The sequence below is a fragment of the Drosophila sulfurigaster genome, unplaced genomic scaffold (assembly GCF_023558435.1).
Source record: "Drosophila sulfurigaster albostrigata strain 15112-1811.04 unplaced genomic scaffold, ASM2355843v2 contig_289_pilon, whole genome shotgun sequence".
In the NCBI taxonomy this organism is placed as follows: Eukaryota; Metazoa; Arthropoda; class Insecta; order Diptera; family Drosophilidae; genus Drosophila; species Drosophila sulfurigaster.
Window position 1 is genome coordinate 265,845 of NW_026909668.1, and position 27,353 is coordinate 293,197.

A 27,353-nucleotide genomic window follows, 5' to 3' on the forward strand; every position below is an offset into this window, starting at 1 on the left:
ATATATAAATTAGTAAACATTAACACATAATCCCGCAGCAAGTAGATTTTAAGAATGTATGTATGAAAGTGTTTGTCGTCCCTACTCTGTGATTTATTACAAGAAAATAAATTGGAATTTACTTTAGTTTGTACTCTACTGTAATTTATGTTTTTATTTAATTGACTTTGGAATTTTAATTTACTTCATAAGATTTACGATTTAATGATTAATAAATGAGCATATCAGCAGAAAATTACAGGCAGCAAATCTCGAGAGAACAAATTGATTGCTGTTTCCGCTTACGTAGCGGGATGACGGTCGCGAGTATTGGGACACACCGCACTGGCGGTCGGAAATGGGGCTGGCTTGGAACTGACTCACCGTAGGCGGCGTCTTCTGACGCTCGCTGCCCCACGTCGTCGATGCTGCTCCGTCGTCGTTGAAGCGCCGTGTGCCTTCTCGCGGCGACGATCGCCCGCGCCTGTCCAGCGGTGATGTTCTGGTCGTGGCTGTCGTTGTCGTTGTTGTTGCAGTCGTGGTTTTGTTGTTGCCGTAGCTTGTTGCAATTGCTTTGGATGTAGCTGCCGTCGCTCTCTGCTGGAGTTGACGTTGTTGTTGTTGCCGCCGCCTGTTGCAGTCGATGTTGCAGCTGCTTGTTGTTGTTGTGGTTGCTGCTGCTTTTGTCGTTGCAGTTGCTGCTGCTTTTGTTGTTGCAGTTGCTGCTGCTTTTGTTGTTGCAGTTGTTGTTGCTTTTTCACTGCTTGTTGGTGTCTTGCGCCTTTATACTCTCGGCGATTTAACCGGACTTGCGTATACTGTGATAAGCGATACACCTTCGTAATAAATTGCTATGGCGCAAACATTGACCAGCCAAAATAACACTCGAACAGTCGTTTTCTATAGGTGGAGCGTCTCCAACCTCCTTCAAAATTCCACTCCGCAAGGAAAAGTCAAGATCGTCAGCACGATCTTCCGGTCGACCGTCTCCAACCTCGATCAAAAATCAACTCCTCGACTCCAGAAAAATCCACGTTGTAACCTCTTGTGAAAAAGTTGACATTCCTTTTGAACTCCTATTTAACAGGAGGAGCAATTTTCAAATTTCCCTCCCTGGAGTTGCCATTTCCTATCTCCCGATACATCGCCTCGCGATATATCGATAACCCCCAACATTGCTGGCACAAACGATATCGAAAACGTAACATATTTGAATTTTAAATATACTTGTGAACAAGTGAACTTTTTAATTTTTAAATAATATTTAAACTTTTAACTTCTTTGTCTTCGTGTGCATTTTTCTTTCAAAATTCACTTTTCAATTACTTTTCAATTTTTTGCAATATTTGCAACTCAGCACCACTAAATTCCAATAACATTTTTTTTTTTTTTTTGTTAATTTGTGCTGATCGGCGCTACACTGTTAAATTTTAATCTTTTACATTTTTCTATTTAATCTCAAACAGTGTAGCACATCATTTTCTTTCAAACTTTTCGAATTCTTTTCTTTTAATTCTTCTTTTAATTTATCACGCATTCAGTTTCAGTTTTATCACACACAATGTTTTATATACGCGAACTAGTCGCTGATGAGAAGATGAGTAAAGATGAAATGAGCTGAAGATGCTAAAGATGCTGGTGATGAGATGTGGTTACAGGTGCAAATCCTGGACAAGAAAACGAGGCGCAGGGGTGCTGCGCTGGCGGCTCGAGAAAGATGCGCTCGCTGGTGCTTTGCTGGCCGCTAGCGCGGTAACCAAGATGGCGCTAGAAGGCGGTCCGCTGGCCGCTGGCGCGGTAGCCAAGATGGCTCTCGAAGGCGCTCCGCTGGCCGCTGACGCGGTAACCAAGAAGACGCGCCTGGCGCTCCGCTGGCCGCAAGTGCGGCAGCCAAGATGGCGCTCAGTGGCGCTCCGCTGGCCGCTGACGCGGCGGCAAAGATGGCGCTAAGGCGCTCCGCTGGCCGCTATGCGCGCAAAGGTGGCGCTAAGGGCGCTCCGCTGGCCGCTAGTGCGGCAGCAAAGATGGCGCTAAGGCGCTCCGCTGGCCGTATGGCGGCAGCAAAGGTGACTCAGTGTCGCTAAGGGAGGCACGGTTGCGCTCAAAAGAGCCAAATCACAAAGCCAAGAAAACGACAACGACCTGCGAAAGCAACAATAATAAGACCAATACGTCTACCAGAATCTATCACAGTTCTTACCAAGTCTTGTTGCACTAAAAATGTTCTACACAATTTCCACTATGCGTCTATGCGCGCTGCCGGTCACCAGAAAAGTGATTTGACCGGAACCGGCTCAGCAAGTTGGCTGCGCATGCGCGTGGTGACGCAAAACGTCAAAGCTGAGCTATCCAGTGCAACTCGCTAAACGTCAAATGTGAGCTTTTCAGTGCAGCTGATGCACAACTTTAAGCTCAGCTTTCCAGCGCAGCTGATGCACTTAAAGCTGCGCTCTTAGTTGAAATTAAACTAGCATACTTTTAGGACGCATTTAAATCATATCGGCTTCAGGCGCCGTTACAGGAGTGAGTGTGAAACTGTGCTTAATCGTCGATATCAGCACTTGTCAGCTGAGAATTCGACAAAGTCCGATAGTCAAGCCGTTTCCGCTAAACAGCTTAATAAAAGCTCGTTTTCGTGTACGACGCTCAAAGATAAGATTGATCAAAAGACCCAAATATGCAATTCCCAAGATCATTCCATCGTGAGTTGCTCGATGTTTGCTGCCTTGGCAGTTAAACAGAGATTCGACTACGCGAAAACAACTGCATTATGCACAAAGTGTCTTCGGAAGGGTCACACTGTCGCCAAATGTAAGGCAAAAAAGTGTTGTGTGTGCAGCCGTTTACATCATACGTTGCTGCACATATATTCTGCGACTACAAATAGTAGAGCGTTACCACCCCGAGTCTCTCCGCTGTTGAGCCTGATCGACCATCCACTTCGCATGCGATGCATGCGACCGTGTCGGATAAAGTGATCCTGACCACAGCAGTCATCAAAATAAAGACTAATTCAGGCGATTTCGTCTTAGCCCGAGTTTTGTTGGACTCTGGGTCACAAATTAATTTTGTGACTGAGGAACTAGCTCAGCGGCTGCATTTGCGTAGAGAAGACTCGTGCATCAGCTTGCTTGGCATTGGTGAATCAATTCTCAAGTTAAGAAAAAGATACACACTGTGGTGAAGTCGCGAGTTGGCTGCAATAAGTACGCGATCGATTTATGGATCCTCAAATCGATCTCAGGTTATCAGCCAGATCACACTGTAAATGTCAGTGGCTGGAAGATACCTGACAATATTCAGCTAGCGGATCCCTATTTCTTTAAACCACAGAAAATTGATCGGCGCTGAAACATTTTTGACCTATTGTCCGTTGGCCAAATCAAGCAAGGTCCAGAGTGTCCAATCCTCCAAAAGACAAGCCTTGGGTGGATTGTCTCGGGGCGGTACACTCCTGGTGAAAAATCTAACCTGAAGATGACTGTCAATCTGAGCTATCAGGAAGAAAGTTTGAGCTCGATTGACAAGACCTTGCTGAAGTTTTGGACTGTCGAAGATGTGCGCTCTCCTCCAAAGTCCTTTCCGCTGAACAACAAAGTTGTGAAGATCATTTCACAAATAATGTGAGAAGATTGCCGTCTGGTCGTTTTGAAGTAAGACTGCCGTTCAAATCAGATTCGCACCAGCTTGGGTGCTCATTTGAAGTTGCTAAACGGCGGTTTTGTCGCTTGAAAATCGCTTAACTCGAGATCCCGAGTTAAAGCGAATGTACTTGGAATTTATGGAAGAATATGTAGAGATGGGCCACATGTCCGAAGTGAGTCACATACTTCCAAGTACACCACACTATGTTATTCCGCACCAATGTGTACTACGGCCCCAAAGCACTTCGACAAAGCTGAGGGTCGTATTTGATGCTTCGTGTCGCACTTCGACACATAAGGCGTTGAATGACATTCTTATGGTCGGGCCGACCATTCAAGAAGAACTGTTTTCGACTCTGCTTCGTTTTCGATTGCATAAATACGCAGTAACGGCCGACATCAAAAGATGTTCCGCCAAGTTATGGTGCACGAGGCAGATCGAAACTATCAGCTCATAGTGTGGAGAAAAGATCTATCAGACTCGTTGAGATTATTCAGATTAAATACTGTAACATATGGCACTGCGCCAGCGCCATTCTTGGCCATACGGTGTTTGATCCAGCTGAGCGAGATTGCGAAATCCTCGCACTCCATGGCAGCTGAAGTTATCAGGCAAGACTTCTACGTTGACGATATGTTGACTGGTGCCGCATGCGTCGAGGACCTGAAGACAATTAAGTCTGAAGTGTCGCAGATACTGCTAGGAGCAGGTTTTGAACTTGCGAAGTGGTTCTCGAATGCTCCTGGGTTCTCCGCATGGACGAATCCATACCATTGAGTTTGGATACATCGTGGCAGCAATTGAAGTTAAATTTGACACAATTGCAAAACATAAAATTGCCACGATATTTGTTCATAGAGCCTACGTCACCGATAGAGATACATGGCTTCGCCGACGCCTCAATAAGAGCGTATGGGGCGTGTATTTACGTTCGTACGCATACTGCAAAAGGTTGTAAAGTATCATTACTAACCTCAAAATCAAAAGTAGCTCCCTCAAGACTAAGACTCTTCCTAACTTGAGTTGTGTGCAGCTCACCTTCTTGCAGAACTCTGCCACCGCATACGAAGGCTGATCCGATCACCAATTGAACGGACGGTTCTTTGGTCAGATTCGGAAGTCACTCTTCATTGGATCCGGTCACATCCTTCCACTCTCGCGACATTCGTGTCGAATCGAAAGGCTGAGATTCAAGAGTGGTCAAAGAGCGTCATGTTCGAACTAAGCACAACCCCGCAGACATTGTATCGAGAGGTTGCAATGTGACTGAACTGTGCGCGTCAATGTGGTTTAGTGGTCCGTCATTCTTGATGGAACCACAAGACGCATGGCCAGTTAACCACCATTTCGTCTCTGAAGAGACGCGCAATTTGGAAGTGCGCAAAACAGCTGTTGGACTGACAGCTATAGTGGTAAAGTCAGATCTAGTGGACTCGATCGAAAGTTTTTCGTCGCACACAAGTCTGTTGAGAGTGTTCGCTTATGTGTTCCGCTTCATTCGAAGATGCAAAGACAAAACAGTTAAATTTGAACTGGTTCCAACGGCATCAGAACTAAAAGAAGCATTCAGCAAAATAGTAGAAGTAATGCAGGATTTCGAATTCAGAGGCGATATAGAAAGGGCTCGTAAGAGTACACGTGTGAGCTCGAGTCTACAACGACTCAATCCATTCATACATGAGTATGAAGGTGCTTGGTCTTCGTTTTCGTTGTTGCGAGTCGGGGGCGACTGGTAAATGCTCCTATTTCGTATGATGCTAAGTTTCCACTCCTCTTGTCGAAGCGCTCACAATTTGCTCGCAGCTATGTGAGGTACCTTCACTTGACCAACTGTCACGCTGGCCCAAGAGCGCTCGTGAGCATTCTCAGAGAACGACTTTGGTTAGTCAATGCTCAAGAGCTTTGTCGTCAGACAGTACGATCATGCATCCGTTGCTTTAAATGCAAACCTCGGCTGCTTACGCAAATAATGGGAAATTTGCCTGCTGATCGACTCCGAGCGCTCCGCCCATTTTCAATTTGTGGTGTAGATTTTGTGGCCCAGTTGAAAGTATCTATAGGATTCGCGTAAAGCCGCCGTACAAGTCGTACATAGCTTTGTTCGTCTGTTTTGCGTCAAAACGGTTCACTTAGAAATTGTATCCGATCTGTCATCTAATGCATTTCTAATGGCTTTCCAAAGGTTTGTTGGTCGAAGAGGATGCCCGAGCCGAGTCCATTGCGACAACGCGACGAACTTCGTCGGAGCAAGTCGCCATCTGGAGGAGCTAAGGAGGCGAGTCGAGGCCGAGGAGAACGCAGTTCGCGACTTCGCATCAAGAAGCGGATGCGAATTTGCGTTCATACCGCCGAGGGCTCCTCACTTCGGAGGACTATGGGAGGCAGGTGTGAAGTCTGCAAAGTACCTACTCCTACGCACGGTGGGCAACGCCCTGCTCACGGCCGAGGAGCTGCAGACAGTGGTCGTGGCGGTCGAGGCGGTGCTCAACTCCCGCCCGCTAGAGCCGTAAGCCACGTCCCCAACGACGGCGAGGCGCTAACCCCAGGGCATCTACTGGTGGACGGTCCACTGGTGGCACCGGCAGCATCGCGGACCCCGGACCAGGAGGGTCTGAGTTGCTTAAGGCGATGGCGAGCTGTCTCGTCGCTCAAGCGAGCGTTCTGGCAGCGATGGTCCCGGGAGTATGTGCTGGGCCTGCAGGCACGGGCCAAGTGGGACCGGTTGCAGCCAAATCTGCAAATCGGAGAGCTCGTCGTCGTCGCAGAAGACAACCAGCCGCCGATGCAGTGGATGGTGGGTCGAGTCGAGGCGGTGTACCCAGGAGCAGATGGGGCGGTGCGCGTCGCAGACGTGCGAACCAGCGCAGGAGGGCTGTATAAACGGCCAATACACAAATTGGCGCCTCTGCCAATCGTATGGAGGCACAGCCGTTCATGGGGGCCGGTGTTGGCGCATTTGAGTAGTATTATTTAAAGCATGAAGTACCAAATGAAGTTGTTAGAATTAGGGCGAAGCGAGAGCGCAATAAAGCTTTCGTTTGTTGCTCTCTGAGCGAATTCGCCTCGCTTCGCCACTCTAGTTAAGTTAGGCTTAATGTAACTTAGCATAGAATCATAAAAGTAGTTGAAATCAAGAACTTATCAGCGCGTGATCACTCGTTATCTTTTCGTTTTCGTTTTCGTTGTACCAACAACTATTAGGCCTACTCTTTGTGTTTGCGAATAAAGCGGAATATTAATAATCATAAAAACTCTTGTTATTTTTCAGAAGGAATCATGCTCTTCGCGTCCAGTCGACATTTTATTTCCCTTGCACTTTTTTTCTAAGTGATTTTTTTTGTGTTTTGCTATTTATTGACAGACACTTTTTTTAATATGAACACTTTCTCTTTAGCACGCAGACAATCATTCATTGATCAATTTTGCTCGGTCTTCACTTCCAATTTTAATTAGACACCAACAACATTACCATCATTGAAAACAAATTTGTTTAAACAAATTACATAATTTAATATATATTGCTAAACAACAATGTATAAATAAATTAAACAATTAAACACAATAGTTCAATAAAAATAACCAACAACCAACAAAGACAAAAAACATCAATAATGAACAACCATCATCAATGGGGAATATCGCATTTTCTGCCAACATTACCTTCATGTAGGTATGCACTGGCATTTCTACGCCCGCACCGAGTTGCATATATACAACCACTAACCATACAATACATAGATGCGTCACGCCATACAACCAAAACGTCCCATTGAAAACAGTATTATTGCCGCCCCAGTCGGGTCGTGCGCTGCGATTCGAACACCGAGCCTCTTCGGCTCATTCGAAAATTCGAAGTGCTAACGCAGCGCGCAGCGTTGAGTTCCAGTGGTGTCATTTTTTCTAAGCAAAAAAAGCTGGATCAGCGAAAACAAAAAGCTAAAAAAAAAACGGAATACCAGAGAAAAAAGTTAGGAAAAAAGCTTATTTTTATAAAGCAATGTGGTATATGTTTTTCATTTATAAACCCTCAGTTCAATACGTAATATAAAATATAATTGGTAATTCTCTGACAGATGTCACGTGCGACCATCTTTACAGTGAAAAAAAAAACATAAACTGAAAAGGTTATTCTTAAGGCTTTGGATGAGCACTATATTTAAAACTAAGATTGATTTTAGGAACTTGTTCTGTTTTAAGATAAAATATATACATATGTAAATTCATTCATTCATTTCATTTTTTGGTTTGCAATTATCAGATAAGAAAATAAAACAGAAAAAAAAATTCCAAAACCATTCGTAGCTTGTAGACTTCCTTTCGCATCGTCAATTTGTTTTAGCGCAAGCGAATTTCACAATGTTAGTTATGGAAATCGCTCCAATTTAGGTGCAAACTTTTGAGGGAAGTTATTTGATACAAGTAAATATCGATATTTTGTCGATAAATATATATTTTAACATTTCAGCTGTTAAATTCAATTTAAACATCACTAAAATTTGAGTATAAGTAAACTAAAGAAAAAGGTCCTTAACTTTGGTCAAAAAGCCAGAATTCCCGCTGCCCGCTGTTTTCATATTTTTCCCGCAATCACACTTCAAAAATCCAAATCTGACGGGAAAAAGCGGATATGACACCACTGTTGAGCTCAGTCGCAGATCAAATGCGGAGCGATGAGCACGGGCGCATTTCGTTGCGCTCTGCTCTCGCTTCTATGTATGCGTGCATGTATCTACATGCTCACCTATGTCAGTATGGGTATGCATGTGAAGTTTTGCAACGTGCAGTTGCCTCACTGACAAGCAGCTAGCGCACGTCAATTTTGTTTTGCCGCGACGAAAGTCTCGAAGATGAAGTCGAGTGACTGTTCGTGCCTTCGACTCTTCGTGCCTATATACTGGCAATTTACCGCCGGCGAAATTCAAAGTGCGTTGGCTTTACTCGTAATGTGTTGGCGGGTGTGGAAAAGTGCTTGGGTTCAAATCCCGTCTTTTTATTTATATTTTATTTTCATTTTTTATTTATATTTTCATTTTTACAAATTAAAAAATTAAATATTCATTTATAAATTCTTTATTTTTTATCAAAACTTTTGATACAATTTTTACTAACTAAAATATTACAAAATATAAAAATAAAAACAATATTTTTCAGAAAATATATACAAAATTATACTTTTTAATTATTAGCCGATGAAAACAATTATTATTTATTTCAGAAATATTATCTAATTATAAATGCCAAACTGTCTAGAATTGGGGTGGGTTGTATGCATGTGTGCTTTCCCGTGTGTATGTGTATACACATTGCAAGAGTTGTTGTTGCAACTACAAGTGATTGGCACGCGCCAGTTGTTATTATTGTTTTTCGCCGCTCGAATTAGTTACCAATTAAGTAAATTTACTTGATCGGTATCCAGGGAACACCACGAGGAGGCCATTGCAAGTGCAATGGGGTCATCAAATGACCTTCGAGTCGACTTGAGATTATTTGTAAATCTCCATGTTCCCCACCTAATCTAATTATTTGTGTTTGTTTACGTTACCACACATATACGGACTGACAAACTTGGCTTTGACGATTCTGCGATTAATAAGGCTTCTTAGATTTTTTATTTTTTAAGATTTTATAATTTCTAGTTTTCGGGTGCTTTTTAGCTTCTCGCCACATAGCTTCTCCGTTAGCCAAATACTGTTTTTCGAAGCAGGACGAGTATGAAATAATTTAATATAAATAGTCGGTGCTCATTGCATGTATGCCATTTTGAATACCATTTTGAGTATTTTTCCACGCTTTCCACTTGCGCAATACATTCATTTACGATAGTTTCCTTTATTTTTCGGGCATATGGAACATTTTTAAAAATTTGTGAAATACCATGTAGTGTAGTTTTAATACTTCGTAGATGTCGTCTTGTGGGGCTTTCAATTTTAAATTATTATTAATAGTTTTAAAATTTTTATTAAACAGGCCACAATTGTGATAACGGGCGAGGAGTTGCGTCTGCCGCAGGTGATTGATTTGCGTGTCGATTACACGGATCGTACACCGCCGTATTTCCTGCTCAACAGCCGGCCACACAGCTTGCCGCTCGTCCCGGCGAGACCGTTGTGCTCGAGTGTCCGGGCGTTGGTTCGCCGCGTCCCAGCGCCGTGTGGAGCAGCCCCAATGTGCCCAACATCTATCACAATCGATCGCGTGTGCTTGCCTATGGACTCCAAATCACCGATGTCCAGCCCCAAGATCAGGGCTCGTATGTGTGCCGCCTGGACAATGGCATTGCACCGGTGCTGGTTCACATGATCAAGCTGAGCGTGGTGGAGCGTCCGCGCATTCTGCGTGGCCCCAACTCGACGCTGACCAACGAGGGTGATGCTCTCACACTTGAGTGCGATGCCATCGGACATCCCCAGCCGCACATCTATTGGCTGTTCAACGGCGAGGATGCCAGCTTGGATAACGAGACGAACATCGAGCTCAATCGCCTTGTCATCCATCATGTGCAAAAGTGGCACGCGGGCGTCGTTCAATGTTTTGCCCGCAATCAGTTGGGCGAGGTGAGTGACAAGTTCCTTAATGATGTGGCTTAAGTCTAGGATACCTAGACTTTGGGTTTATCTTTATTGAGGTAGTGAATATCTAAAGTACAGTTAAGCTTTTGGTTTGGTATTTTAATCTGTAATCTGTATTTAGCTCGAAATAAAATATGAATATGCTAAATTACATTTTATGTGCTGGGTTGTCCTTGCAAATTTTCCTCCTGCTCCTCTAGTATGCGTATCTTTAATCGTTGCTCCCTCATTCTGAGTATATGCTCCTGACGCATATTTTGATTAGCTAGCTTTATGTTCAACATTTCAAGCCTCTTGGCCTCTGCGGCCTCACGCATATTTTGATTAGCTTGCTTTATGTTCAAAATCTCAAGCCTCTTGGCCTCTGCGGCCTCACGCATATTTTGATTAGCTTGCTTTATGTTCAAAATCTCAAGCCTCCTGGCCTCTACGGCCAGCTCTTGCTCTTTACATTTTAATTCTGCCGTTTTCATCCGAAAGTAACTTCTGTGCTGATCATAATTTGAGTTCTGACCGCCGCCCGTCGTCCCACCTCCTCCCCACCTTGAACATCCGTTGGCGTTGTGGCTGTATTCTGCGGCACTTGCACACCCGAGATAGACGTCGTGAATGTCAATACCCCGTTTGGATGAGCCATCTTTAAATAATTTTTAGAATTATTATAATTGCCAGTCTAGGAACTTTAGAAATTGAGTTTACCTTTCAGTTCAGAATTCAGTCGTCTTCTATCATAAATGAAAATATGCTGCTTGGGTGACTTGACAGCTTTTCCTATCTATCAAATTGACAGCTCAAATCTACCAAGTTGGCAGCTCCAATCTACCAAATTGGAAGCTCCAATCTGATTAGTTCATCAAATAAATGAACAACATTCGGAATCTGTTCAATTCAATTGCGAATTTGTAACCAAATCTTTCTTTTTATTTTTCCTCGATCTCTAGACCAGCGAAGGAAATTTGTTTCGTGTGAATCCGTTGCAGATAAGCGGCGAAGACGATCAACCGCTGGGCAATGTTCCATTGCGCTTTGATCACGAACCCAGCCATGGATCCTCCTCATCCGGATCTTCGTCCTCTTCTGGCTCCTCGTCGATGACGTCATCGTCACGCAACAAAAACAAGCGCAAATATATGAGAGTTGGTAAGTACACAATTGTTATTTTTGTTGTTCTTTTGTTGCTTTGTTCACTGTATTTCATTTCGATTTACAATTACAATTAGAGAATGGCTTATGGGGTAATTGATAATCGGTAACTCCCCAGCGCCCACCCCAAAAAAAAAAAACTAAAAGAATTCAAAGTACAATTAAATCCGTTTACAAAAAATAGTTGTACAGAAATAATAATAATTACGATTGTAATAATAATAATAATAGTAATAGTAATCATAATAATTAGCAGAATTAGCAGAAGCTGCTGGACACGCATCAACGTCCGCCACGCCCGCCATTGTGCCGCTATCGAAGGCAACTGGGGAGGATGAGCAGCATTCCATGTATCCGGTAATTGCAGGCGTCGCTGGCGGTGGCCTTCTGCTGCTCATTGCCACAGTGGTTGCATGTTTGTGCCTGCGACGACGCAGCAACGCGCCACTTGAGGGTAAGTGAATGAATTTCATCTTGATGTAAAGCAAATCTCTAATTAACTTATCCATTCGAAATAGATGAGAACAAGCCGCAATTGGATCACATTCAAACGGATTTTGTTAGCTCCGCCGTGCTGGGCGTGGCACCGCATCACAATCACAAGGCTGGCCTCTGTTGAACTTTTCTACACTTTTAGTTCCTCTTTATGTAATTTACTTATTTCTTTAAATTCAATTACACAATTTAGTTTTACATCTCGCTTAGCGGCCAAACATGAAAAAGAAATTATAGGCAGCTATGTAAAGAGATGTTAACGGAAGTTTTTTGTTGTACTTTTTCATTATTTCATTTTCTATATTATTTGTTATTTGATTGTGAGCTAAAAATATGCTGTTAGTATTAAATATAGAGTGGCCGTTAAGTGAGATATGTGTTTAAACCAAATTAAGCATAAATTTGATAGCAAGAACTCAGTTCAGAATCAAAATCATTGCAAAATTGCAGATATATTTGTAGTGCATATTGAAGTATCTTGTGTTTTCCTTGATATTATTTCTTGTGTATACGAATTATACATATGTAACTAAAAGATGTCTTTTTAAGCTTCCTTGCCTTTTCTACATCTATATCAGTTAATTATTCCTTAACTAGTCAGTTTTGTACTTTCGTTATCCCATTCTTTATATTTATTCTTAGATTCTTCTATAATTTCCAGATCTAGTCCAGTTCTTGTATTGCTATCTCTGTCTTAAGCAAAATACTTATGTTTTTCTGTTGCTATCTCTTTCTAGAACGAAATATTTATTTTCTTTGTTTGTCGATAGCAATTTCTTCTCCATATATTCATATTTTTCAAACTCGATTTCGATTAGTCTTTGAAATTAATTTTCCTTCTTTGTTGTCGTATTTGCTGTGTCCGCACTTTCGCTCTCGCTCTGGTTCGTGGTCTTCTTCTATCTCCCGCTCTCTCTGTCGCTGTTGGTGTTGCTCTGTCTTCCGTTATTCGTCTTCGTTTGCCCAGCCAAACTGAAAGAGAGAGAAATCCCGTCCATACCGTGTGTTGCAGAATCGTAATGTGATGGAGCTGCGCTTCCTCCCCGCCCAATGGCATCGCCAGCCACGCCTCCAATCCGGATCAATCGAGTCTCGCGGCCGCTGTTGCAGTTGCAGCTGCGGCTGTTGTCGTTGATATCGTCGACAATGATATCGATGCGGATGCCGAAGCCGAAGCGGATGCGGACAGTGAGCATGTGGAACAGACGGGCGCTTCATCCTCTTGCGAGACCTTGGAGGCTTGCGACTCGGCCACGCCCATCGCCAACGCCATCACAACGAAGGCGCCCAGCAAGCCGCTGCCACCGCTGCCGCTGCCCAAGAAAACGGCGGCAGCCAAGGCACAACAGCAGCAAGTAAACGTAAATACAACAAAACAACCACAAAACAATTAAAAGCCAGTCGAAATTTGTTTTGATGCCCACACTTCATCATTCATCTACAGCAACTACATTTGATTATTTTATTATTGATTAATACAATGATTTCTTCAATTTGCTTGCAGAACAATGCTTTGGCTGTTGCGGCAGCTGCTGCGTTGCATCAACCAGGACTGCATCATGCGCAGCCGTATCATGCCCCAGGCACGCCCACCTTGCTGCAGAAGCGTCTGCAGCCAGCGTCGCAGATGCAAGCGCCTCCTGTGCCGCCGCATGCCACATACTACTCGCAAAAGGCGGCAGTGGCAACAAGTGGCGCCTCGCCTATGCTGGATCAACAGCGACGCACGCTGGAACGCAGTGTGCGCAACTTGCAACAGCAGCAACATCATCATCAACAGCAGCAGCAGCAACAGGCGGCCATGGGCTATGGGCTCGAGGAGGCGTTGGGTACGCCCACGCGCATACCATCGCTGCGACGGCAGCGACGTGCGTCGGGCAGTCAGCACAACAGTCACACCAATCTCAACAATCATCACCACAACAACAACAACAGCAGCAACAACAATAATAATAATAATACCAACAGTAGCAACAACAATTTGCCACAGCATCTGCTGCATCACCAGCAGCAGTAGCAGCAGATGATGCAGCCGCATCATCATCATCAGCACCATCAGAATTACAACCATCATCACAATCATCACCATCATCAGAATGGTGGCGTTGGCATTCCCATTCAACTATTAACGTTATCTCGCTGCTTAGTTATAGACAACTAATTTAATCAGTAATTTTATTTTTAAACCACACACACGTGTACGTATTTTAAGATTTTACACAATCTCCCAAATTGACAACAAAAGCAAAAACTGTATTAATAAAAAATATAATGTAAAGTCGCATAAGCTACGTAATATGAAGATATTGCATATAAAAGTGTGGCAACTCTGTCATCCACCTATTGCCCACATGCTGGAAACACCAATCGATTAGTTGGTTAATCGTTAATCGTTCGCAGCCAACTTCACTTAATTTTGTGCTTTCAATTTCATCAGACTTATACGTATATATTAATCAATAAAGTTGAGTTAAATACAACGGCGTTTTCATCAAATCTCTCACACCTATGAAGACGCCAAAGTGGTGACCCTGACTGCAAAAACACAACTACAATTTACGTTCAGTGGAATGCCAAGCTCATGACACTGAAGACGCATTTTTGGCGCAAACATGCAGGCACACGATCAAAACCTCGCAGAACAACTGCGGGATGTGAAACAGCAACTCGAGCAACTGCAGTCACATGGCCAACCAGCTGGATTGTCATCGCAATGCGTGCAACTTCGCATTCCGAAATTCAACAAAACTAATCCTCAGCTTTGGTTTTCTCAGTTGGATCGCCTATTTCATCTGCATAATGTCACTGACGATAACAAATTCGACATTATATCTGTGAATTTGGAGGAGGATGTCATTGCCAAACTGGAGGATCTGATCGCATCGCCACCGCTGACAAACAAATATGCCATTTTAAAGCAGCGCGTGCTCGACAAGTTCGCAGAATCATCTGACTCAAAGCTGAAAAGACTTTTGCGTGGCGGCGAAACTCTTGGCAAGAAACCGTCAGACATCCTTGACCACATGCGGCGCTTAGCACCAGCCACGGGCTGCGAGGCAGTTATTCGATCGTTGTTTCTGGCGGAGCTTCCAAACTCGATCCGACCGCTCATTTCGGTATGGGACGAGAACAACCTTGACAAATTGGCGGAGATTGCAGATAAAATGCTTGAAGCTAGCGAGCCAGGTTCTGCATTTGTTGAGTCAACTGCACTAACAGAGCAGCAGCACCAAGTTGATGCTTTGAGCGGCAAGCAAACCGGCATGTCAGAAGTAACATCGGCATTACGAGCGCTCACTACAAAAGTCGACAAGCTTCAGGGCGAGCTACGCCAGTCAAAACATGCCCAATCGTCACGGCATCCACATGATAGCCCTAATGATGTCGATTCGAAACTATGTTTCTACCACACTAGATTCGGTGAGAATGCTCGCAAGTGCCAGCCAGCATGTCCACGCTACCAGTCGTCAAACTAAAGATGCTACCGTTGACTCAGCTGGTAAACGGTAGCGCAGTAACCACCAGCAGCCACAAAGCTCCAAACATTCAACAAATTGGCCTGGACCGGCGTCTACACATCAAAGATCGCTTGTCAAACCAATCATTCCTCATTGATTCCGGATCAGTGGTGTCAGTGATCCCACGCAGCATGGCACCGCACACACGCATCAACGGCAGACTTTATCTGTATGCCGCTAATCAATCTACAATCAAAACCTACGGAAATTGTACTCTTCAGCTCGACCTGGCCCTGCATCGCTCGTTCACATGGCCATTCATCATCGCTGATGTACAAACACCTATAATCGGCGCAGACTTCCTTGCCGCACATCATCTCCTCGTCGACGTCAGTGAACAACGATTACTTGACAACTCAAAGTCAACTCACCATGGCACCACTGAACCGTCACACGACTTACAAAAATCTCTGGAACTCAAGTCATCAAATTTGTCAGCTGATGTGCAAAAGATCGACAAAATGATTTCTCTCGAGCGAGTCCATGCACACAACGTTTGTCACTTCATTAAAACAAGCGGCGCACCTGTAGCTGAGCGACCTAGACGATTATCTGGCGAGAAACTTGCTTCAGCCAAATCGCAAGTCAATACGCTCATTGATAAGGGAATTTGCCGTTACTCCAAAAGCCCATGGGCCAGTCCCTTGCACATGGTGGCTAAAAGGATGGATCTTGGCGCGCCTGTGGCGATTACCGCAAGCTGAATGGAATTACGGTTCCAGACCGTTATCCGATTCCACACATTCAGGATTTTGCTGATCGCCTTCACAATAAGAAAATTTTCACAACGCTTGATCTTGAAAAGGCTTACTACCAAATTCCAATGGCGCAGGAGGACATAGAGAAGACGGCTATTTGCACTCCATTTGGCTTGATTGAATTTGTTTTTATGCCATTTGACTAAAAATGCAACGCAAACGTTCCAGCGGTTCATTGACCAGATCTTCCGTGAAATTGATTACGTGTTTTGTTATGTTGATGACATTCTCATCATGTCGAGCTCGGAAGAACAGCATAAGCAACACGTGCAAAATGTTCATTCATTCTTCATTCTTAAGAAACACGGATTGGTCATCAACCGAGACAAATGCAATTTTGCTCAGGCAGAGGTACAGTTCCTTGGCTATGTGGTCAGCAGCAAAGGCATAAAACCACCACAGGACCGAATAAGCGCGATGTTGAATTTCCCACAGCCACAAACAATCTGTGAATTGGGCCGATTCCTGGGAATTTTGAATTATTATCGACGCTGCATCCCTCACGCCTCGCGAATACAGGCTCCCTCAACGACTTAACACGCAACATGAAAAGAATGTCAGGCGTCCCATAAATTGGAATCCTGAAACTATAAACACTTTTCTGGAATGCAAAAGAAGCTTGGCAAACGCAACCACGCTCGTCTACCCCAATCCACGCGCTGATCTCTGCCTGGTGTGTGACGCGTCGGACACAGCTATTGAGCTGTTTTGGAGCAGAGCTCTGAACATGGTTGGCAACCTCTTGGATTTTATTCCAAAAGCTCAATAGTACAGAACGCAACTACAGCACATACGACCGCGAATTGTTGGCAATCTACGAGGCGATAAAACATTTCAAGCATGTATTGAAGCAAGAGTGTTTGTGATCAAAACTGATCATAAGCCCCTAATTTATGCCTTTTCACAGCGACCGGAGAAGGCGTCACCTCGCCAATTGCGACATCTTAGTTTCATTTCCCAATTTTCAACCTCAATTTGTCATTTGAGTGGCGACGAAAACGTGGTTGCAGATGCATTATCGCGTTTAAACGCAATATCCATGCCGTCATCAGTCGACGCCCAAAGCATTCAAGAGGCGCAAGCATCAGACGGCGAGTTATCTGCACTTCTAAATGGAACAACTTCGCTGCAGCTGCAACCTGTGGAGCTCACCAAAGAAGTCTTTGTGTACTGCGATGTTTCAACCGGATCCGTTTGTCCATACATTCCTCAGTCATTGCGACACCGCATTTTCTCCCACCTACATGGATTGTCACACCCTAGCGGCAGAGCAACGCTTAAACAAATCCGGCACAAGTAAGTGTGGCCTTCTATGTGTAAAGATGTCCTGTCATGGTCAAGGAATTGTTTATCATGTCAAAAGGCGAAAATCCACAAACACAATTCATTGCTGCCTGAAAAGATTGCGATTCCAGATCATCGATTCGAGCATGTCCATCTGGACATTGTCATTATGCCACTGGTCGACGGATACAGGTACTGCCTCACAATGATTGACAGATTCTCTCGCTGGCCGGAGGCGGTCCCTCTTCGAGACATGACTGCGGAAACTGTCTGCAGAGCTTTTTGGAACTGCTGGATAGCGCGATTTGGTTGTCCAAGGATCATAACGACAGACCAAGGAACGCAATTTGAATCCGCACTATTCAAATCATTAGCGAATCTCGTTGGAAGCAATCATATCCATACAACTCCGTACCATCCACAGTCAAATGGTATGATCGAGCGCTGGCATAGGTCCTTGAAGGCTGCGTTGATGTGCGACTCCGAGACACCGTGGCTAAAAGTGCTTCCTACCGCCCTCCTTGGCCTCCGTACTTGCATCAAGGAGGACTTACAAGCTTCGGCTGCTGAGATGCTTTATGGATGCACACTTCATCTGCCTAACGGTTATTTCGCAGATTTAAATTCGCCGCCAAGACCAGCTGAGTTTGTCAGTGAATTTCGAACCAGCATGCAAGCGCTAAGGCCCATCTCGCCAACACACCACAGCAAGCCAAAACTATTCATTCGCAAGCATATCCACGAATGTTCCCATGTGTTTGTGAGAACCGATGCCGTGAAGCAACCGCTGCAACCACCATACTCTGGGCCATACCAAGTGATCGACAAGCTTTCAGATCGAGTTTTTGTTATTTGAATGAATGGCAAGGACACATCTATTTCAGTGGACAGACTGAAACCAGCATACTTAGAGAGCAACGACCAGAGCAACGAGACAGAGGATTCCTTGACCACAAAAACTCGGTGCACAAAACTTATGAAAGACGTGTCTAGAGGGGAGTACTGTGGCAACTCTGTCATCCACCTATTGCCCACATGCTGGAAACACCAATCGATTAGTTGGTTAATCGTTAATCGTTCGCAGCCAACTTCACTTAATTTTGTGCTTTCAATTTCATCAGACTTATACGTATATATTAATCAATAAAGTTGAGTTAAATACAACGGCGTTTTCATCAAATCTCTCACACCTATGAAGACGCCAAAAAGATACTTTGTGGCGCCATCTATGGCTCGTGGACAGAGTGACGATTTTAAATTGTCCACCATAAAAGTATGCTACAAAAATTAATTTCTCTTTATGCTCATATTCAAATTGAAAAATGATCCTAGCTCAGCTATATCCTTTCGTATTTTGACCGGACTTGTTGCATTCGATTCGTGAGGACAAAATCTATCGATCGGTATCAAAAATATGGGGTTATCTAAGGATCCAACATTTCAATTTATTCAGCCCAAGAGCCAAGGGAATCATGCGAAAAGTACAAATTGCAGGATAACTCGAGAACCACAAGGACAATTGCGATGTCCTTTGGCAGGATGATAGCTATCATCAAAGGATTTCGATTGACACAGGACCTGCAAGGATCAGGCAGGATATGGCCGAGATATAAACAATTTTCTTTTACAATAAAGTCGGTTTATTTCGAGTCCTGTAAGGACTTTCGTCATTTTAAGTACATCATTCAGTTTGTTTTCATAAGAGCAATCCTTGTGCCAAATGACATCGCGATCGTCCTTCAAATGGCTGAGATAAAGTAGATTTTTGAAAATTTTGACTATTTTTCTATACCAACCCCTTGAAAAATTTGAAGGATAATTTTAAAGAAATATCCCTAAAAGTCATTGAATGGCAATCGAAAGAATAATTTATGCTGATTATAAAAGGTAAGTATTGTTAAGATCTTTTGAGGTTTGATTAAGATATGGCAGAAAAATGATAATTATGAAGTATAATTTTGTTTGAATTTTAACGGATTCGTTTTTGTCGGTGACTTTCATATTTAAAATTGGCGCCCAAATAGATGGTGCCAGTAATTTAGTAGGTGAGTTGCTGTATATCTGCTTGCTGCTGATTTATGTTCTCTATGGAGTTTCTATCGCAACGGCGAGAAGTTGCCGCAGTCCGAGCTGCTCTCAGGCGCTGCTGGCGCTTTGGTGCTCAACTCTGTGAGCGCCAAGGATGCGGGCAATTATACGTGCGCGGCCACAAATGTGATTACGGGCGAGGAGTTGCGTCTGCCGCAGGTGATTGATTTGCGTGTCGATTACACGGATCGTACACCGCCGTATTTCCTGCTCCAACAGCCGGCCACACAGCTTGCCGCTCGTCCCGGCGAGACCGTTGTGCTCGAGTGTCCGGGCGTTGGTTCGCCGCGTCCCAGCGCCGTGTGGAGCAGCCCCAATGTGCCCAACATCTATCACAATCGATCGCGTGTGCTTGCCTATGGACTCCAAATCACCGATGTCCAGCCCCAAGATCAGGGCTCGTATGTGTGCCGCCTGGACAATGGAATTGCACCGGTGCTGGTTCACATGATCAAGCTGAGCGTGCTGGAGCGTCCGCGCATTCTGCGTGGCCCCAACTCGACGCTGACCAACGAGGGTGATGCTCTCACACTTGAGTGCGATGCCATCGGACATCCCCAGCCGCACATCTATTGGCTGTTCAACGGCGAGGATGCCAGCTTGGATAACGAGACGAACATCGAGCTCAATCGCCTTGTCATCCATCATGTGCAAAAGTGGCACGCGGGCGTCGTTCAATGTTTTGCCCGCAATCAGTTGGGCGAGGTGAGTGACAAGTTCCTTAATGATGTGGCTTAAGTCTAGGATACCTAGACTTTGGGTTTATCTTTATTGAGGTAGTGAATATCTAAAGTACAGTTAAGCTTTTGGTTTGGTATTTTAATCTGTAATCTGTATTTAGCTCGAAATAAAATATGAATATGCTAAATTACATTTTATGTGCTGGGTTGTCCTTGCAAATTTTCCTCCTGCTCCTCTAGTATGCGTATCTTTAATCGTAGCTCCCTCATTCTGAGTATATGCTCCTGACGCATATTTTGATTAGCTAGCTTTGTGTTCAAAGCCTCAAGCCTCTTGGCCTCTGCGGCCTCACGCATATTTTGATTAGCTAGCTTTATGCTCAAAATCTCAAGCCTCTTGGCCTCTGCGGCCAGCTCTTGCTTTTACATTTGAATTCTGCCGTTTTCATCCGAAAGTAACTTCTGCGCTCATCATAATGTGAGTTTTGACCGCCGCCCGTCGTCCCACCTCCTCCCTCACCTTGAACATCTCTTGGCATTGTGGCTGTGGCCTGCGGCACTTGCACACCCGAGATAGACGTCGTGAATGTCAATACCCCGTTTGGATGAGCCATCTTTAAATAATTTTAGAATTATTATAATTGCCAGTCTAGGAACTTTAGAAATTGAGTTTACCTTTCAGTTCAGAATTCAGTCGACTTCTATCATAAATGAAAATATGCTGCTTGGGTGACTTGACAGCTTTTCCTATCTATCAAATTGACAGCTTGGGCATTAAGTCCTTAGATTGGCCAGAAAACAGCCCAGACCTTAGTCCAATCGAGAGTGTTGGGGCCTATATGGGGCCAAAATAAGAAAGCGAAAGCCCAAAACTATGGAGGAGCTAAAACAAATTATAGAAAAGTATGGATACTCGATATAACGAAGGAATATTTGGATTCCATTTACGATTCTATGCCCAATAGGGTAAAATCAGTAATTAAGGCCAAAGGCGGCATTTCTAAGTATTAAGCTAAATTAAAAAATATGTCTAATGTTAAATTGCCTAGATTTAATTTTTTTTATAGTTAGTAAGGTGTTCAATTGGAAAAAATAGTTTTGTTGAATTTTTTCATTATTATTACTTTTATGATTTTTTCATTAAGTTTGCCATAATAGTGAAAAGTCGTTAAAACTAAGGTGAAACCAAAAACAACATTTTTTAATATTAAAAGCAAATTTAAAATAAAATTGGTATGCACTTTTATTAACATACCATCAATTAACTTGTTAAAAAAATTGGGCGAATCCGAAATCATATAATGAAACCACAGGCCCTGAAAGTTACAAATTCGTAACCCTTAAAAGTGCGGCTTTTTTGTGGCGCTGACTGTACATATGTACATATTTGCATATACACATATGCATGTTACACGAGCTTATGGTAAATTAATAAGAAGAAGAAAAGCGCGGTCAAAATGATAGAAAAGAAAATTTGTCAAATCAAAACAAAACAGATTAAACTGTCGACAAACAATAATAACAACTGGCGCGTGCCAATCACTTGTAGTTGCAACAACAACTCTTGCAATGTGTATACACATACACATGTGTATACAAAGCACACATGCATACAACCCACCCCAATTCTAGACAGTTTGGCATTTATAATTAGATAATATTTCTGAAATAAATAATAATTGTTTTCATCGGCTAATAATTAAAAAGTATAATTTTGTATATATTTTCTGAAAAATATTGTTTTTATTTTTATATTTTGTAATATTTTAGTTAGTAAAAAATTGAATCAAAAGTTTTGATAAAAAATAAAGAATTTATAAATGAATACTTAAATTTTTAATTTGTAAAAATAAAAATATAAATAAAAATGAAAATAAAATATAAATAAAAAGACGGATTTGAACCCAAGCACTTTTCCACACCCGCCAACACATTACGAGTAAAGCCAACGCACTTTGATTTTCGCTGACGGTAAATTGCCAGTATATAGGCACGAAGAGTCGAAGGCACGAACAGTCACTCGACTTCATCTTCGATACTTTCGTCGCGGCAAAACAAAATTGACGTGCGCTATCTGCTTGTCAGTGAGGCAACTGAACGTTGCAAAACTTCATATGCATACACATACTAATATAGGCGAGCATGTACAATAGATACATACACGCATATATAGAAACGAAAGCAGAGCGCAATGAAATGCGCCCGTGCTCATCGCTCCGCATTTGATCTGCAACTGAACTCAACGCTGCGCGCTGCGTTAGAACTTCGAATTTTCGAATGAGACGAAGAGGCTCGGTGTTCGAATCGCAGCGCACGGCCCGACTGGGGCAGCAATAATACTGTTTTTAAGGAGACGTTTTTGTTGTATGACGTGACGCATCTATGTATTGTATGGTTAGTAGTAGAAGGGTATTATCATTTTGTGCCGACAGGAAATGTATGTAACAGGTAGAGGAGCCATCTCCGACCCTATAAAGTATATATATTTTTGATCAGCGTCAACAGCCGAGACGATCTAGCCATGTCCGTCTGTCCGTTTGGTTGTCTGTCCGTTCGTCCGTATGAACACCTAGATCTCAGAGACAATAGTAGATAGAGCTATAATTTTCAGATCAAGTTTGTTTCAAATTTTTACCATGCCCCTTCTCGCCCTCGAAAATCAAAAAATCTAATAACAAGCGTCATTTTAAAGCTAGAGCTGGTGTATACAATAATAACTATAGTTTTTGTGAGTCCTGAATTTGATTGCGATCAGATAAAAATTGTGGAAGGTATTAAAGAAATACTTTTGTATTTTTCTACAATTTTGTACATTGTGCCGTGTATGGTATATTTTGAATGTGGTACTATATCGATATCCCAAATATACCATTGGGTATATTTTAGTATTTTTGTAGTATTTTCGGTATATTTTGAAAATAATACCGCAATATTTTGCTTTTATTCAAAATGGGTAGCGGGTATCTCACAGTCGAGCACACTCGACTGTAGCTTTCTAACTTGTTTATGTTATTAGCATGATCAGCTTCAAAGAATGCAATATTTCGTTCTCTAATTACAAATTTGTATGGCATAATTCCAGGTTTGTTTACATAAATTAAAACGTAAATAGTAAATTTTACTTATTCGTCTGTAGCAATTCTCAAGTGGTTCTAGTATGATGTTGATAAGGACTCATCCGTCAGCCGGGAGAGGGCTGGAGGAAATTTTATTGTTTCTTCCTTTTATAGAAATACAATGTTTCGGGTATATAGAGACTAATAGCCTATTTCCACTTCACTCAGTTTTTTACGTTTTTGAAGTCCCGTTTCGGGGTTTCCATTGGCACGAACCGAGAAATATGGACAACGGTAAAATTCTCAATATGGCCGCTCTGAAATGTCAGCTGTTCAAATGTAAACAAAAGTTGGCGCACAATTTAAAAACTGTACGCGAATATTGTCACACCCTAGCGGCAGAGCAACGCTTAAACAAATCCGGCACAAGTACGTGTGGCCTTCTATGTGTAAAGATGTCCTGTCATGGTCAAGGAATTGTTTATCATGTCAAAAGTCGAAAATCCACAAACACAATTCATTGTTGCCTGAAAAGATTGCGATTCCAGATCATCGATTCGAGCATGTCCATCTGGACATTGTCATTATGCCACTGGTCGACGGATACAGGTACTGCCTCACAATGATTGACAGATTCTCTCGCTGGCCGGAGGCGGTCCCTCTTCGAGACATGACTGCGGAAACTGTCTGCAGAGCTTTTGGAACTGCTGGATAGCGCGATTTGGTTGTCAAGGATCATAACGACAGACCAAGGAACGCAATTTGAATCCGCACTATTCAAATCATTAGCGAATCTCGTTGGAAGCAATCATATCCATACAACTCCGTACCATCCACAGTCAAATGGTATGATCGAGCGCTGGCATAGGTCCTTGAAGGCTGCGTTGATGTGCGACTCCGAGACACCGTGGCTAAAAGTGCTTCCTACCGCCCTCCTTGGCCTCCGTACTTGCATCAAGGAGGACTTACAAGCTTCGGCTGCTGAGATGCTTTATGGATGCACACTTCATCTGCCTAACGGTTATTTCGCAGATTTAAATTCGCCGCCAAGACCAGCTGAGTTTGTCAGTGAATTTCGAACCAGCATGCAAGCGCTAAGGCCCATCTCGCCAGCACACCACAGCAAGCCAAAACTATTCATTCGCAAGCATGTCCACGAATGTTCCCATGTGTTTGTGAGAACCGATGCCGTGAAGCAACCGCTGCAACCACCATACTCTGGGCCATACCAAGTGATCGACAAGCTTTCAGATCGAGTTTTTGTTATTTGAATGAATGGCAAGGACACATCTATTTCAGTGGACAGACTGAAACCAGCATACTTAGAGAGCAACGACCAGAGCAACGAGACAGAGGATTCCTTGACCACAAAAACTCGGTGCACAAAAACTTATGAAAGACGTGTCTAGAGGGGAGTACTGTGGCAACTCTGTCATCCACCTATTGCCCACATGCTGGAAACACCAATCGATTAGTTGGTTAATCGTTAATCGTTCGCAGCCAACTTCACTTAATTTTGTGCTTTCAATTTCATCAGACTTATACGTATATATTAATCAATAAAGTTGAGTTAAATACAACGGCGTTTTCATCAAATCTCTCACACCTATGAAGACGCCAAAAAGATACTTTGTGGCGCCATCTATGGCTCGTGGACAGAGTGACGATTTTAAATTGTCCACCATAAAAGTATGCTACAAAAATTAATTTCTCTTTATGCTCATATTCAAATTGAAAAATGATCCTAGCTCAGCTATATCCTTTCGTATTTTGACCGGACTTGTTGCATTCGATTCGTGAGGACAAAATCTATCGATCGGTATCAAAAAATATGGGGTTATCTAAGGATCCAACATTTCAATTTATTCAGCCCAAGAGCCAAGGGAATCATGCGAAAAGTACAAATTGCAGGATAACTCGAGAACCACAAGGACAAATGCGATGTCCTTTGGCAGGATGATAGCTATCATCAAAGGATTTCGATTGACACAGGACCTGCAAGGATCAGGCAGGATATGGCCGAGATATAAACAATTTTCTTTTACAATAAAGTCGGTTTATTTCGAGTCCTGTAAGGACTTTCGTCATTTTAAGTACATCATTCAGTTTGTTTTCATAAGAGCAATCCTTGTGCCAAATGACATCGCGATCGTCCTTCAAATGGCTGAGATAAAGTAGATTTTTGAAAATTTTGACTATTTTTCTATACCAACCCCTTGAAAAATTTGAAGGATAATTTTAAAGAAATATCCCTAAAGTCATTGAATGGCAATCGAAAGAATAATTTATGCTGATTATAAAAAGGTAAGTATTGTTAAGATCTTTTGAGGTTTGATTAAGATATGGCAGAAAAATGATAATTATGAAGTATAATTTTGTTTGAATTTTAACGGATTCGTTTTTGTCGGTGACTTTCATATTTAAAATTGGCGCCCAAATAGATGGTGCCAGTAATTTAGTAGGTGAGTTGCTGTATATCTGCTTGCTGCTGATTTATGTTCTCTATGGAGTTTCTATCGCAACGGCGAGAAGTTGCCGCAGTCCGAGCTGCTCTCAGGCGCTGCTGGCGCTTTGGTGCTCAACTCTGTGAGCGCCAAGGATGCGGGCAATTATACGTGCGCGGCCACAAATGTGATTACGGGCGAGGAGTTGCGTCTGCCGCAGGTGATTGATTTGCGTGTCGATTACACGGATCGTACACCGCCGTATTTCCTGCTCAACAGCCGGCCACACAGCTTGCCGCTCGTCCCGGCGAGACCGTTGTGCTCGAGTGTCCGGGCGTTGGTTCGCCGCGTCCCAGCGCCGTGTGGAGCAGCCCCAATGTGCCCAACATCTATCACAATCGATCGCGTGTGCTTGCCTATGGACTCCAAATCACCGATGTCCAGCCCCAAGATCAGGGCTCGTATGTGTGCCGCCTGGACAATGGCATTGCACCGGTGCTGGTTCACATGATCAAGCTGAGCGTGCTGGAGCGTCCGCGCATTCTGCGTGGCCCCAACTCGACGCTGACCAACGAGGGTGATGCTCTCACACTTGAGTGCGATGCCATCGGACATCCCCAGCCGCACATCTATTGGCTGTTCAACGGCGAGGATGCCAGCGGATAACGAGACGAACATCGAGCTCAATCGCCTTGTCATCCATCATGTGCAAAAGTGGCACGCGGGCGTCGTTCAATGTTTTGCCCGCAATCAGTTGGGCGAGGTGAGTGACAAGTTCCTTAATGATGTGGCTTAAGTCTAGGATACCTAGACTTTGGGTTTATCTTTATTGAGGTAGTGAATATCTAAAGTACAGTTAAGCTTTTGGTTTGGTATTTTAATCTGTAATCTGTATTTAGCTCGAAATAAAATATGAATATGCTAAATTACATTTTATGTGCTGGGTTGTCCTTGCAAATTTTCCTCCTGCTCCTCTAGTATGCGTATCTTTAATCGTTGCTCCCTCATTCTGAGTATATGCTCCTGACGCATATTTTGATTAGCTAGCTTTATGTTCAACATTTCAAGCCTCTTGGCCTCTGCGGCCTCACGCATATTTTGATTAGCTTGCTTTATGTTCAAAATCTCAAGCCTCTTGGCCTCTGCGGCCTCACGCATATTTTGATTAGCTAGCTTTATGCTCAAAATCTCAAGCCTCTTGGCCTCTGCGGCCAGCTCTTGCTTTTACATTTGAATTCTGCCGTTTTCATCCGAAAGTAACTTCTGCGCTCATCATAATGTGAGTTTTGACCGCCGCCCGTCGTCCCACCTCCTCCCTCACCTTGAACATCTCTTGGCATTGTGGCTGTGGCCTGCGGCACTTGCACACCCGAGATAGACGTCGTGAATGTCAATACCCCGTTTGGATGAGCCATCTTTAAATAATTTTTAGAATTATTATAATTGCCAGTCTAGGAACTTTAGAAATTGAGTTTACCTTTCAGTTCAGAATTCAGTCGACTTCTATCATAAATGAAAATATGCTGCTTGGGTGACTTGACAGCTTTTCCTATCTATCAAATTGACAGCTTGGGCATTAAGTCCTTAGATTGGCCAGAAAACAGCCCAGACCTTAGTCCAATCGAGAGTGTTGGGGCCTATATGGGGCCAAAATAAGAAAGCGAAAGCCCAAAACTATGGAGGAGCTAAAACAA

The 27,353-nt window shown here is 43.3% G+C and overlaps 4 protein-coding genes across 4 annotated transcripts; all 4 read left to right on the top strand.

Annotated features, from left to right (window-relative positions):
* The first annotated feature begins 5,824 nt into the window (after positions 1-5,824).
* On the top strand, positions 5,825-13,967 carry LOC133849730 (uncharacterized). The gene is given in 9 exon segments (XM_062285824.1): positions 5,825-6,498; positions 9,570-9,684; positions 9,687-10,178; positions 11,135-11,333; positions 11,590-11,790; positions 11,855-11,950; positions 12,042-12,076; positions 12,857-13,192; positions 13,336-13,967. Coding segments are annotated over 9 exon segments (2,661 nt in total). The 3' UTR covers positions 13,849-13,967.
* Positions 13,968-14,443: 476 nt separating this feature from the next.
* Positions 14,444-15,307, top strand: LOC133849731 (uncharacterized). Its single transcript, XM_062285825.1, has one exon. The coding sequence runs from the start codon at positions 14,444-14,446 to the stop codon at positions 15,305-15,307; it is 864 nt and encodes a 287-aa protein (XP_062141809.1).
* A 4,108-nt stretch (positions 15,308-19,415) lies between these two features.
* Positions 19,416-20,757, top strand: LOC133849732 (interference hedgehog-like). The gene is made up of 2 exons (XM_062285826.1): positions 19,416-19,432; positions 19,485-20,757. The coding sequence occupies exons 1-2, from the start codon at positions 19,416-19,418 to the stop codon at positions 20,215-20,217; spliced, it is 750 nt and encodes a 249-aa protein (XP_062141810.1). The 3' UTR covers positions 20,218-20,757.
* Positions 20,758-24,063: 3,306 nt separating this feature from the next.
* On the top strand, positions 24,064-26,325 carry LOC133849733 (interference hedgehog-like). Its single transcript, XM_062285827.1, has 3 exons — positions 24,064-24,447; positions 25,748-25,879; positions 25,939-26,325. The coding sequence occupies exons 1-3, from the start codon at positions 24,064-24,066 to the stop codon at positions 26,323-26,325; spliced, it is 903 nt and encodes a 300-aa protein (XP_062141811.1).
* The last annotated feature ends 1,028 nt before the right edge of the window (positions 26,326-27,353 follow it).